The sequence below is a fragment of the Mesoplodon mirus genome, assembly GCF_964341445.2.
Source record: "Mesoplodon mirus genome assembly, chromosome: 9".
NCBI classification, from domain to species: Eukaryota; Metazoa; Chordata; class Mammalia; order Artiodactyla; family Ziphiidae; genus Mesoplodon; species Mesoplodon mirus.
In genome coordinates this window covers 78,061,432-78,075,325 of record NC_138985.1, presented here as the reverse complement: position 1 = coordinate 78,075,325, position 13,894 = coordinate 78,061,432, and the positions used below count along the sequence as shown (strand labels likewise).

The 13,894-nt window shown below is 39.1% G+C and overlaps 1 protein-coding gene across 2 annotated transcripts in view; it reads left to right on the top strand.

The window, feature by feature from the left end:
• The window catches only part of DOCK4 (dedicator of cytokinesis 4), a 484,498-nt gene that overhangs the window by 430,762 nt on the left and 39,842 nt on the right, over nucleotides 1-13,894 (top strand). For both annotated transcript variants that reach the window (XM_082631603.1, XM_082631602.1), the window contains exons 33-35: nucleotides 1,581-1,676; nucleotides 2,547-2,607; nucleotides 6,999-7,092. In XM_082631603.1, coding sequence (XP_082487729.1) covers nucleotides 1,581-1,676; nucleotides 2,547-2,607; nucleotides 6,999-7,092 — 251 coding nt within the window. The remainder of the gene's footprint in view (nucleotides 1-1,580; nucleotides 1,677-2,546; nucleotides 2,608-6,998; nucleotides 7,093-13,894) is intronic.

Sequence of the window (13,894 nt, the reverse complement as noted above, 5' to 3'; positions counted from 1 at the left end):
ATTCTGTAGCTCAGATTTCTTCCTGCAGCCAGAGGCTGTGCAAATTAATGAAACTCATGACTATAAAAGAAGCCTCTATATATTTTTAGAATTATTACCTAACTTGAGTTCTTTGTTTTTCAGCCTCTAAAGTATATGAGGTGTGGGCTGTCACTTGGGAAGATTTCTCCATCATCCTGCATTGCTTTGGCAGGCAGATTTTCATTTGAGTACTTGGTTCAATACCAGTTTGGCGTTTAAGCTTGAAACAGGTGCTTCCCAGAGGCTTTTTAAAAGAAAACACAGTTAGAACAAACTAGGGGCCCTTTCCCTGGGGGATTAGTCAGGGCAAGTTCCATCCCTTCATGTGCTATTTCTTCCCCTCTTCCCCCTCCTTAGTCTAGGAAACAGTTCAGAATAAACCAGAAAAACAAATGATCAGGGATGCATAGGCACCAGATGAGGAGATAAGACAGAGGGCTGGGCACTGGAACGGTAAGAGCAAGAAGAAGCAGTGGGGAGTGGGAAGGAAGATTGAGAGAGAACGTAGCCACGGAGCAAAAAAACAGCTTTGACAGCATAGCTTTTTTTCTACGAAGCACAGTATAGCATAGGCTGAGATGGTACTTGTACGAAATGGTTTCTCTCTATGTTATTCCTGAAACCAAGATGAAAGGGGAACAACATTTTAGAAATAATGATCATTAAATTTAGGAGGGCAAAGTATCCTCATATTGTCATGCCTGTGTTCTTACTTTTTTCTTTTGGGGAAAGTTCAGTCGTAAAGGTTTGTGCCAAGTATATGGTTAATTTGCCGAGAGGTGGGAGTCAAAGTAAAACAGAGCCTAATTATTATGATTGTTATTGTTTTGTGTTCACATAGCAGCGCCTCTGCTCCAAGGTGCTTAAGATAAGGGAAACTGTAGGAGGAGAGATGTGGTTCGGTACTTGTCATCAATCTGCTGTAACAACCACACAGAAAATCCTCTGTGATTAATGACAAAATGAATGGAACTGTTGAGTGAGTGCACAGATAGTACAATATGTATTGAGTGGGCAAATGTTAAGTGAAAGGAAAAAATGCAAAACGTCATACCGTCTGCACAAGGATTTTCCTGTAGCAGTTGCATTGCAGTAAAAGTGCTTGGATGAAGATGCATTCCACTGAGAGGTAGGAGAACATTTTTATGTGAATAAAGCAAGATCTTACTTAAAAGTAAACTTAGAGGCACTCCTGTTTTCGCCTTTCGCAGCGTGGTTTGGTGTGGTGAGGCACAAGCCTCTGTTAGTGGAAGAGAGAAGCTAGGAAACAATGTCTTTGAGCTGTGAGGTGCTTGCATATTTTGAAAATATGATTTATATGCGTGTGTTCGTATTTGATGACTTGGATAATGAAAATCAATTTGCTTTGTCAATGCTTCCTGGATTAGAATTCCACTATTTGGTCCCTATCCTAGGTAAGACATTGTTTGCAAATTGTGCTACTTGTGAGATGTTGCAGTGGTTGCTAAGGCATTTAAGGTATTGATGAAAGTAAAATGGTTGTCATGGTGACTGATAAAAATAAATGTTGAAAATGCCCTGGGTTCTTTCTTTTCCAGTCTACTAAAGAAAATTGAGCGGGAAACATGGAGGGAGAGTGGTGTTTCATTAATCGCCACTGTAACTCGTCTAATGGAGAGGTTGTTAGATTACAGGTAAGCCAAGCCCACCCCCCGCCCTCCCGGTTTTCCAGATATGCTGCGCTCCACTTAGAAAGTCCGAGAGTTAGAATACAGTCGACAATGCCCTTGGGTTAATCACTCAAAGCATTGATAATCAGACCTTGGAACCTTGAGCAGTAAAATAACAGACCTCTAACTAGCTGGTTCTGAGTTTTTTCTTTGTTTTTCCTTTTTTATGTTTTGTTGTGTGGGTTTTGACAGTTCTTTTAAAGTCTCAGTGAATTGAGTTATTAAAGAAATCTTTTTTTTTTCTTGGTGTTTAGACTCACCCATTAGAACCAGCAGATCCATTCATCTTAGGGTGATGACAGTGAAACGGACAATTGTACAACCATGCTGCTTTCTTATAAAAGGAGAGGGGGGATGAAACTCACACCGTTAGCTTTCAGAGTCATTTTTTGATTCTGAAATGAGCTAAACTGTTGAAGCAGTTCATCCCACTTAAATGCATGGTGTTTTAAGAATAAACGCTTCATTCTCACTGCTGATGGCCAGGCTCAGCAGATCCTTCTCACCCCAAGTAAGAGGTGTGTAATAACACACCTGCACTCCTCCTCTTCCTGGAGCCCCTGTCTGTTGAGAGGGAGCACAGTCCACCTGGCAGTGAAATTCTCAGCGACACCGGTGCTCAGGAGGGTCTGACCGCCCCCCTCCCCAGCCTCTCCCAAGCTCACGCTTCCTGGGGCACTGCCTCTATTCTGCTGAGCCTTCATCTGAACAGCAACTTGCAAATTGCCTCTAGTCTCTGACAGTTCCTTTTTTTTTTTTTCTTCCTAAAAGAACAAACTGTGTTCGCCCCTAGGAAGGAAGTTCTGAGTTCTGACTCCTGCTTTCTGTTTTTAGGGACTGCATGAAAATGGGCGAGGTAGATGGCAAAAAGATTGGCTGCACCGTGAGCCTCCTGGTTCGTAAACAATTTCCGTTTTCCTCCTTATATCCTAACGTTTGCTTTTTCACAGAAATACTATGTTTTGTTTGTTTTTCAGCCACCATGTGTCTTTATCTGGGTGTTTCTTAGAAGAGCTTAGAAATGTTTTTGCTTCAGGTTGAATTAAATGCCAGAAAATTCCGAGCTTCGAACACTGCAGAATGTTCCCACTGTAAGATCCCAGAGTGATGCCAGGCTTTTCCTGTTGCATCGCTCCTCTGCCCTGGAGTCTTTTGTTGCTCTCCTAGGGAAAAGCATGATGTCCCTGGAGAAGAGTCTTTGCACTTTTGTGTAGACAGTTTCTTTCTGCCCTTCTTATATGTATTCTAGGTTTTAATAAATATTAATGTTCTTTTCTGAACAAATGACAGTTTCCTATTTAGCACATGAAATTTCACTCTCTAGCTTCTTTGCAAATTAAATCCATAATACCGCTGTTGTTAAGTTGTGGATTATAACTAGGATGACCACATAATTTCTCACCCAAACAAGACGTTTTTGAGAATAAAAATAAATATTGGGTAAGGATAATAGGCTACACCAGAACAGTTCTAGGAACACAAAATTTGTACTGAAATGTCTCATAACTAATTATCAAATAGAATGGTATTCTCACTACAGAGCAAAAGAAGGATTATACATTCACATTCCTTTTTCAAATTTTAATATAGTATAAATTGATGCTCTTGATAATTTACCTTAATCAGATTTAAAATACAGGAATGTGTTGTGACTGCTTTGGTTCTAAATTAGTGAATATCATGGTTTGTTTTTCTTGTTTTGCAGAATAGATGAAACCTCACCATCTATTCTAAGTACTTGCACAGACAGAATTCTAATTCTTACTCTGATCCATATGAGTCTCTGACATGCCTTTTTTTCTCTATTTGTCTGCACCTGAAAATTTGTTTTGTCCCCCATTCTGATTCTGTCCTGTCTTAGCTCATCGATTTCAGGGTTGTTTTTTTTTTGTTTTTTTTTTTTGCGGTACTCTCACTGTTGTGGCCTCTCCTGTTGCGGAGCACAGGCTCTGGATGCGCAGGCTCAGCGGCCATGGCTCACGGGCCCAGCCGCCCTGCGGCATGTGGGATCTTCCCGGACCGGGGCACAAACCCGTGTCCCCTGCATCTGCAGGTGGACTCTCAACCACTGCGCCTCCAGGGAAGCCCCAGGTCTTTTTGTTTTGTTTTGTTTATTCCCCTCACAGCCCCTCTTCAGAGCTCAGGATTTTTTGCTTTCTTATGACTGTCTTTTTAATCTGTTTCTCTAATTTGTTTTCTCACTGTACTACATCTCTGAGTATATGACTTTATCCTTTTTTACCACGCCTACCACTTCCTCTTCATTTTTGCATTTAATTGTTACACCTCCACCTCCAATATCAGTTGCTAAAAATAGTAAGACCTGAGCATCCTCTATCAGGCCGCCTCTTGTTATGCAGTTTCTTCTGTAATTTTTATCATCAGACCCAACAGTAACCTGCAGGCCATCAGGCCAAGCTCACTGGGTCAACCCATTATCTCTCCTCTTAGCACTTATTTCTAACCTTGAGCACAGTCATTTCCACTTCGAAATTTCCTTTCTGTGCTTTCCCAGCTTTTTGCCAGCCTTTCACCGTGGTCAAGGTCCTCAGCCTGATCTCCTTCCACGTGCCTGCTTGTACATCAGTATTTGGGGAGAAAAGCCAAATGCTCTGTCAGCTTCAGGTTTTCTCAGTTTATCTCCTTAATCTTGGCTCTACCCCAACTCCAAACACAAAGTCTCATAAATAGCCTCAAAGGAAAGCCTTTACCTTTTTCCAAAGGAATCATCTTCCATTGTCTCCATCTCCTTTCACAGCGTCCTCTGTTTACAGGTACACGAATAAATGTAGACCCTAGGTTCATTTCCTCAGCCGGTATAACAGGAGAGATCATTTCCTCGGATGAAAGAATGAATACTTCCACCTAAATGTGTTTATTCTAGTTTCCCAGCAGGAATAAGCCAGAGACTTAATAAATAAAATCAGTGGCCCCATCAATATCCACTTGAGACAATGAATTTATCTTGCTAGTTTTGCACTGACCAAGAATAGTCCTTATCAGACTTCCCTGGTGGCGCAGTGGTTAAGAGTCCATCAGCCAATGCAGGGGACGTGGGTTTGAGCCCTGGTCCTGGAAGATCCCACATGCCATGGAGCATGCACCACAAGTCCATGCACCGCAACTACTGAGCCTGCGCTCTAGAGCCTGTGAGCCACAACTACTGAGCCCGTGAGCCACAACTACTGAGCCCGTGTGCCGCAACTACTGAAACCCACGCGCCCTAGAGCCTGTGCTCCGCAACAAGAGAAGCCACCGCAACAAGAAGCCTGAGCACCACAACAAAGAGTAGACCCTATTCGCTGCAACTGGAGAAAGCCCGTGTGCAGCAACAAAGAACCAACGCAGCCAAAAATAAATAAATTTATTTTTTAAAAAAAGAATATCCGTATAGAAAATGCTAACATTTTGAAAGCTGTTCTAATTTCAACCAGCACCCGACTACTTATTATTAAAGGACAAAATATATAACTTTGAAGCTAATCTTGTTAGCTTCTACTCCATATGGAAAGCTTTTGATTTCTAGCTGCAATATGGTTCTCCTTAACCACTCACTCCCTCCTAGAGATTTTTCTTAACTTTTTGGAAAGATCAATTCCAGATTGTCTTCAGGAGAGCTCTGGCTTTCTTTACAAGATCAGAGTTAAACTGTAGCATTAGGCTGGTAAAAATGGGTAATCTTTGACATGACTAATACAAGGAAATGTAATTATTGTTTTCTTCTTTGTGTCACTAGTCTTGCCAGACATACGTGAAAGATTCTCATCTGCTGCCTGGAGAGAGCTTTTCTTTTTTTTCAAGAACTATTCATTTACAGAGTGATCACTTATTTGGTTCCCAAAGAAATCCGCTTCTTACCAGAAAGCTATTAGAACAAATTATCCTTTAATAACATAAAAGCCTGCTATGAGGTTGTTAAATTATGTTTATGGTACAACAATTCTTGCTAATTAAAATGATTTTGGTTATAGTAGAGATATAAAGAGCATTGTTTACTTAGCTTTTTAAAGAATGCCAAGACCTACAAGGCACAAGACGAAACGGGGAAGGATAATGGTATAAATTGGAAAAAAAAAATTTTTTATGATGCGTTCAACTAAATGTCAGTGTCTCGAGGTTAGAAGAGTCCTCATACTGAAGAATGGACACCTGTTAGGTAGTGGCCAGAAAGTACATTGACAGAAGTTCCTCAGGCTTTGAGCCCAAGTACAATTTAAGCAGCCACATTGGCTAGTTTGGTCCATTACCAAAGCACCTCTCTAGCTAATCAACTTCAAAAACATTTAGAATTCCTGGCCTTTCCCCCTTAGAAAAACCTGTGACTGCTTCAAGTCAGCAGATTTATCCCCCCATCACTATTCATTTTCCCTTCTTCTACACACCAAGTAGTATCTGTCAAAATAACAACAGCAAAAAAATAAAATAAAATAAAATAAAGAACAGCAGCAGAAGTAATGATAGCAGTTCAGATGGCTTAAGCAGGGATTTCATAATGTGCAATGATCTGCTTTCTAAAATTGCCTTATATAGAGTCTCACAGCATCGTGCTTTTGCTAGACCCCAACTTCTTACACTTTTGCTCATATGTTTACTAAGTTCAGTGAGGACTAAGGTACTGTCTGATGTGGTAAAGGAGTGTATGTGGATACCTATAAAGTGTACCTTTAAAATGGCAACGTAATGTGTCCAGGTAAGTCAGAGTTGAGTTTTTGGTGACAAATGTTAAAACGTTTTAGAGAAGTTTAATAAGATCCAGATACCTTTCTTTAATAAACCAAATATTTTCAATAAGTATGGCCCTGTAACAGTCATTTGAAATAAAATCTCTTATTAATCCCTTTATGTTATAGTCATAAACTGGAAACCTTTAAAATAAAATAAGTTTAAAATTAAAGAAATTATCCTTTGACTATCCATGATCAAATTTAATAAACAGGTTAATCTCTTGCATATTTTTAATATTTTTAGTTGAATAGGCTGATTGTCCACTGGCAGTTAAACTAACAAAAAACAACAGAAAGTAACAAATGAAATGTGAATCAGTGGTAATAACATCCCCCCAGGAATTACCAGCCTATTCAATAAATGATAAGTAATGTTTAATACAGACAGTGCTGAGTTAAAAATATGCCACTGGGTCTCCTTACTTAATTTTTTAAAGACATTTATACAGAAAAATTCATCTGTTCTCTTGGTTCAAGATATCAAACTTCAAGCAGAGTAAAAGGCAGATACTTGCCAAGCTAATTGTTGAGGAATTATCCATGCTTGTACTCATTTTTATAGAACTTCTATAAGACTGAACTGAACAAGGAAGAGATGTATATACGCTATATCCACAAACTCTACGATCTGCACCTCAAAGCACAGAACTTCACAGGTAATTGTGTCTTTTGGCTCAGTTGGGGGAAGTGGGCAGGTCACTGGTATATTAAAAATAATAACTCCTCTGTTTTTGTAATTAGATCTGAGGACTCAAGCATTTCTCCTTTAAAAGTGGAATTTATTTTTAATTAGATTTATGTTTCTAAGTACTCTATGTTTTTAATATATTGGTTTTTTTTTTTTTTTTTTTTTTTTACTTTATCTCTTTGTGTAGTTTTTTAGAGGTTGCTTTTGGGATTATAAAAAGCAGCTTTTCACGGTCTACTTAAAGTTAGTATTTCACCACTTCAAGTTAAATATAGGAACTTTACGACCTCCCCACTTTACATTGTAGTGTCATAGGTATTACATCTAGGTACATTGAAAACTCCATCGGATAATTTCATAATTTTGAAGTCATATCTATTTTAAAGAATTTAAGAGGATAAAAATAATCTATTTTATTTACTCAGATATTTACCATTTCTGTTGGTCTTTCTTCATTCCTGAAATTCTCAATTTTCCTCTGTTAACATTTTCATGCAACTTAAAGAACTTATTTTAGTATTTCTTTTAGAGCAGATCTAATAGTGAAGAATTCTTAGTTTTCCTTCATCTTTACTTTACCTTCATCCCTGAAGGAAATGTTTGCTGGGTAGTGTCTTTGTTTGGACAGTATCTTTGTTTCAGTACTTTAAAAATGTTGTTTTACTTTCTTCTGGCCTCCATTGTTTCTGATGAGAGATCTGTAGTCATTGAAATTGTTCCCCTGTATGTAATGTGTAATTGACTCTGGTTGCTTTCAAGACTTTATGTTCGGTTTTCAGCAGTTCAGTTATGATATATATGGGCATGGTTTTCTTAAACTTTATCCTGGTTGGGTTTGTTGAGCTTCTTGGATCTATAAACTTATTTCCTTCACCAAATTTGGGAAGTTTTCAGGCATTATTTCTTCAAATATATTTTCTGCACTGATTCTCTCTTTTGGGACTCCAGTTTTATGGATGGCCAGTTTTATGACCTTTTGGTATCATTCTATAAGTTTCTCAGACCCTGGTTTGTTTTTCGGTTGTTGTTTTTTTTTTCAGTTTTTCTTCTTTCTGTTTTTCAGATTGGATCATTTCGCTTCATCCATTTTCAAGTCCTTTGCTTCTCCTCTATCATTTCCATTCAGCTATTGAGCCCTTCCAGTGAAATTTTAGTTTTTGTTATTTTTATTATATAATTCTAAAATTCTTATTTAGCTTTTTTTTTTTTTTTTCGGTACGCGGGCCTCTCACTGTTGTGGCCTCCCCCGTTGCGGAGCACAGGCTCCGGATGCGCAGGCTCAGCGGCCATGGCTCACGGGCCCAGCCGCTCCGTGGCATATGGGATCTTCCCAGACCGGGGAACGAACCCGTGTCCCCTGCATCGGCAGGCGGACTCTCAACCACTGCGCCACCAGGGAAGCCCCTAGCTATTTTTTTAATAGCTTCAATTTCTTTGCAAAGAACATGTATCTTTCTATTTATTTCACGAGTGTTCACTTTTACTTCAAGTAGCATGGTTGTAATAGCTATTTCTTAGTATTTGCCTATAATTTCAACAACTGAATCATCTTGGAATTGGCATCTGTTATTGCCTTTTCCCTTTGAGATTTGTTTAGTTTTCCTGGTTCTTTGAATGTCAAGTAATTTTGGATTATATCCTGGGCAGATTATATCCTGGGCATTTTGAATATTATGAGAGTTTATCTTCTGGAGAATGTTGACTATTTTTATTTTAGCAGAAAATCAGTCAGTTTCGGACCTCAAGTCCTGAGCCACCTTTTGAAGGTCAGTTTAGTTATCAAAGCCTTTGCAGCACTTTCCTGGTCTTTCCTGCATGTATGTCACCCAGGGAGAGTCTGGGACATGGACATTTATCTATACCATAATTCATTTATCAAAATCTTTGTTATGTTGATTCTAGTTCATTCTACACATGTGCAGCTTGGGGGTGAGCCCAGGAAGTCATACACAGAATTTAAAAGTTCCTTCCTCCATCTCCTTCCTCTCTCTGATATTTCTCACTCTTCCCATCTCCCAGGGGCTCCTTTTCCTAGTACTCTCACTTGATCCGAGCCAAAGTACTCAGAGCCAAGGCTTGATCCTCCACACTATGATGTACTATGTACAGTTGGTCTCCCTGGGGACAGAGCAGTGAAAGAAAAGAGAAAAATGGAAGCTGTTGCTACTGCCACTGTGATTGCCCCTATTGTCACACTTCAGGGTTACAGCTTTGTCCCTGGGACTCAGAGTGGACCAGAAGAGTCAAAAGTACTCCATGCCACAGAAGGTCCTCTTCCCAGTCCTCTGACTAGAGGAGCTTTTCTTGGAGCTTTTTCTGTCTGTTTCCATTTGCAGTTCCAGGAGACAGGGAAGGCTAAGCCAGGAGATAGAAAAGGCAAAAAATAAAAACAAGGAACTCACCACTCTGTGGTTCTTCTTTTGAGTATTGATTTTCCTGTTCTGTCTACCTTCTCATTTACTGTTCAGAATTCTCCAATAGTTGCTTTACATATCTTGTCTGGGGTTTTTAGTTGAATCAGTGGGAAAGATACACTAGAATGTGCTTACTACATCTTAACGAGAATGAGAACCCTTTAATTGGATTTAGGAACTACAGATCTTAGTCTTTTGCCACACTGTTCTTCCAAAGAACTCCTGAATCATGGTTCCTCTCTCAGCTTTAAAAGAGTAAAGGAACCTTTCTGAAGTGGTGCTCCTGTTCCCAGAATTTAAATATGCCTCTAGCTACAGTTCCACTGTATCACTTAAGAGCATCACTGTTTACTCTTAAACTGGAGACTTCATGATATCTTCGATGCCTCTTATTCATGAAGTGCTATTGGTTCTGCTTCCTAAACATCAAAACCATTTTCTTTTTATTATTTCCAGTTTCACTGCCTCAAATAGGCCTTCATCATCTCTCACCTGGACTGCTTCCTAACTATCCCCAGAGTTACCTCAGCAAACTTTAACCTGCAGACCGGCCAGCTGGTTTTGTAAAGAAAGTTTTATTATAACTGAGCCACACCCACTTAATTGCATATTGTCTAAGGTTGCTGTTGTGCTCCACTGGCAGAGTTAAATAGTTGCAACAAAGTTGTAGTGTGGCCTGCAAGCCTAAATTATTTACTTTCTGGCCCTTTGAGAAAATTTTGCCAACCCCTTCTCTAGATATAACTCTGTCGATTCATGTCTTTTACAAAATAAAGCTCAAACTCTTTATTCAGAGCCCATCATAATTGAACCAACACCTATCTGCTCAGCCTCATCTTACCTCTCGCACTACATTCCTAATTTTTATCCTTAAGAGCCAGCTCCTATATCATCTTTTCCATGAAGTTTTTACCTTTCTTCACCTCCCTCATCAACTCCATGACCCAGCACTCCCTGCCATGGGCTGAGTTGATATTTCCAACTCTTTTCCCATTGCAATTTTTTCAGATTTCCATTAAAACATTTATCATGTTGTTTTTATTCATAGTTATATAAGTATAGTTATAGTTATATGTATATGTATGTGTGTGTGTGTTAATAGGTACATAGGTAGGTAGTAGAGAGATCTTTAATTGAAGGGTAAGTTCCTTGAGGACAGAGATGATATTTTCTTCTTCTTAGTCTTCTCAGTTCTTTGACTAGTGCCTAGCAGTGTGAGATTTAAATAAATGCATTACTAATGAATGCACTCAATGAGATTTTAATACCCTGAGAGCAGATTTCTCTCCTTCAATACTGGTAATTCCTTAATCACTGAGGAAGCCCCAGTATCTCTTCACACAGATGTGCTGATAGTTTTGATTAAATAAACTAAGATTTTTGAGCTGACTCTGTTGTCTGGGAGTTTAAGTGGTCATTTTAAAGTAGTTTGTAGCCAATTTTTGAGAGAAATGGTGAACCTAGTTTTTCTATCTGTGAAAACAACCTAGTAGACTTGTTTTATTTTAAAGTCCATGAAAAAAAAAAAAGAAATAAAGAGAGGGAAGTGAGGAAAAGCTCTTGCAGATATGTAACAGATACATTTTGGTTTTCTGAAAATCCAAATCTGTCTATTTTGGAAACGAATAAATCTTTTTTCTTTAATTTGTTTACTCAGCTTGCAGTTTTTATGTTCCCCAAAGTCATAAGAAATAAGTTCTTTTCCTATAAAACATTTTTCTTATTTCTCTTCTGTCCTCATTTTTGTGTGTCCTTGGAGAAAGTGAAATTGATGGAAAAAATTCTCTATCTTTATAGGATTCAGTTTAAATGGCTTAACCCTTTCCAGCCCTCTGTGACAGTGCCCTCCATTACTTGATTCATCTCCACCCTTCTCCTGTGTTATTTCTTTTTGCATATTGGTGTCCTCATTGTACACATCTCAAAATGATGGAATGAGATAGCCCATATTTAATTATGTGATGATGCCTTTTCAGAATTATAAACACTTTTAAAAACATTGTCTATTGGAAATTTTGGATGTGATTCATCCTTCTCTTTTCAATATGTAGTATTGTCTTCTAAAGATGTAGAGGAATAAGTATACAACGTATAATAAAACATCTACAATTTGTTAATGTGTTCAAACAACCTTAGTAGTCTGTTCTTAACACCTCAAAGGCATACATGTTTCCTTTAATGCTTCCTTTACACACACTGTTTACCTCAGGTATACATCATGATTTTCCCAAATCAAATTCTGAAACAGGTGTAATTTGTTTTCACACCTTTCCCGTGTCACCATTCTGTCATTTTTCAGCTTCCTCTGCTGGCCCACCAATGCTTACTTGTTTTTCCACAATTCTCAGGGGCAAGTCACCCACACGTGACCTTCCAGCCATCCCCTGGACCTTACCAGGGCAAACATGATTTGGAAAGCAGTTTAGGGATTAGAAACTCTTCATTGCTCCCCCTTTTTTTCACTTTTTTATTGTGGTAAAATATACATAACATAAAATTTACCATCTTACCTATTTTTCAGTGTACAGTTTGGTGGCATTAAGTACATTCACATTGTTGTGCAACCATCACCACCATCTGTCTCCAGAACTTTTTCACCTGTCCAATCTGAAACCCTGTACCCATTAAACAATAACTTCCCATTTTCCCCTCCCCCAATCCCTGGGAACCACCATTCTACTTTCTGTCTCTGTAAATTTGACCTTCATTGCCTTTTGGGTACCACCCTGTGGTCAGCTGCAGGCTTCAGCTGTGGGGAGTGAGGAACCTCAGTCCTCACCCCTCCCCCTTTTCACTGTGACATGGTTAGTCTTAAGGGTATTTTTTGAGTGCTCAGGGAGACACACAAGAAATTTGAGAGACAAAGATGATAATTCCTGAGCTGCGTCACTAAGAGAAAATAGGAGTTATTTAGTAGCTAAAGCGGAAAGGCTTGAAGGAACAGGCTGTGAAGGACCATAGGTGTCAGTTGGTGTGATAAGTGAGGGGAACCTTAGTTTGTTCGGATAACACAAGCAAAGAGTGTGGATGGAAAAACAAAGACACACATGGGGTTTTCTTAGGTGCTTGGCATGATAAGAATATGTGGGTAATTAAAGATTAGGAAATTATCTCAGGAGGCCTCAGAGAAAAGTAGAAGGCTATTCAAATACAGCACAGCTCTGGTGATCTGGTTATTATCATCACCATTCTTGTCCTCTGTAAGGCAGTCTTCCATGGCAACCTGCGTTGTGGTGATTCAGCTGTTTCTGCATCCACTTATTAACCAACACCCTTTAGCGGATATTCCCTCTCTCTGTCTCACCACAAGAAAGGGTTTGTCCAGTGCCCAAGCAAGAGAAGCCACCTCTGTCCCTGGTGGGCAGCTGCCTCTGGGTCAGGATGCATCTTGTTTCATTCAACAAAAGCTGATCATGGGGTCAAGGGGGCTGGAGGCTTCTTAGGAGAGACAGTGGTAGGCTCCTTCGTACCTGTAATAAGTGGAGGAACAGTGGGAATATGTGAGCGGAGGGACCATATCACGGGCAGCCTTCTCTGTCACTTTAGGAAATATAAATTTGTTCTGTTAGTTACTTAGCATCATTGGCTAGTTTTAATCAGGGGAGCAATGTGATCATTTGCAGTGAAGGAAAGTCATATTGGTAACAGTGCACAAACTGAATGCTGGGGGATAAGAGACTGCTGGTGGGTGATGAAAGCTTTTGCTACAGTCATTGAAGCTACAGGATTGAGCTCACCAAAGGTAATTAAAGAGGAAGAACTGCCAGAGCCTGTGCCTTACAGGACTTCTACACTTGAGAGAAAAGAGAAAAGTGATAGGAATCTAGCTCTTTATCACAACTATATGTTATATATTGAGATAGCCAAATCATAGTACTAGAACTTGACATGTTACTTAAGAGCTCTATGTGTAGTTACCCATAAAGCAAATAAGTGAAAAAAAGAATTACCATTTATGGATATTATGGTAAAAGCTCCTACTGTATCTTTTGAGACGTGTGTGGAGGTGGTAGTTAAGTGAATAAATAACATAAGGGTTTGTTCATTTTATTCAATGCAGTAAACGAGTTGGCTATTATAGTGTTAGATTATTATTATTATAGTCCTTCATCGGTGACAGTGAATTCTGGTTCCTATTCTTGATGTATTTGGCCATATTTATGGTTCAGGAAAAGAAGAGACCTGCAGAATAGCAAGTATTCTATTAAATACACTACGTGTCAACTATGCTTAAGCCTGTGGGTCACCATTTTCACGCGTGTGTAAAGAATGTCATCTCTTTTCATGTTTCCCCAAGAAATTCCAACCACACCAAACATGTCATGACTTCAGCAGCCATTACTGAAGATTTGTTGG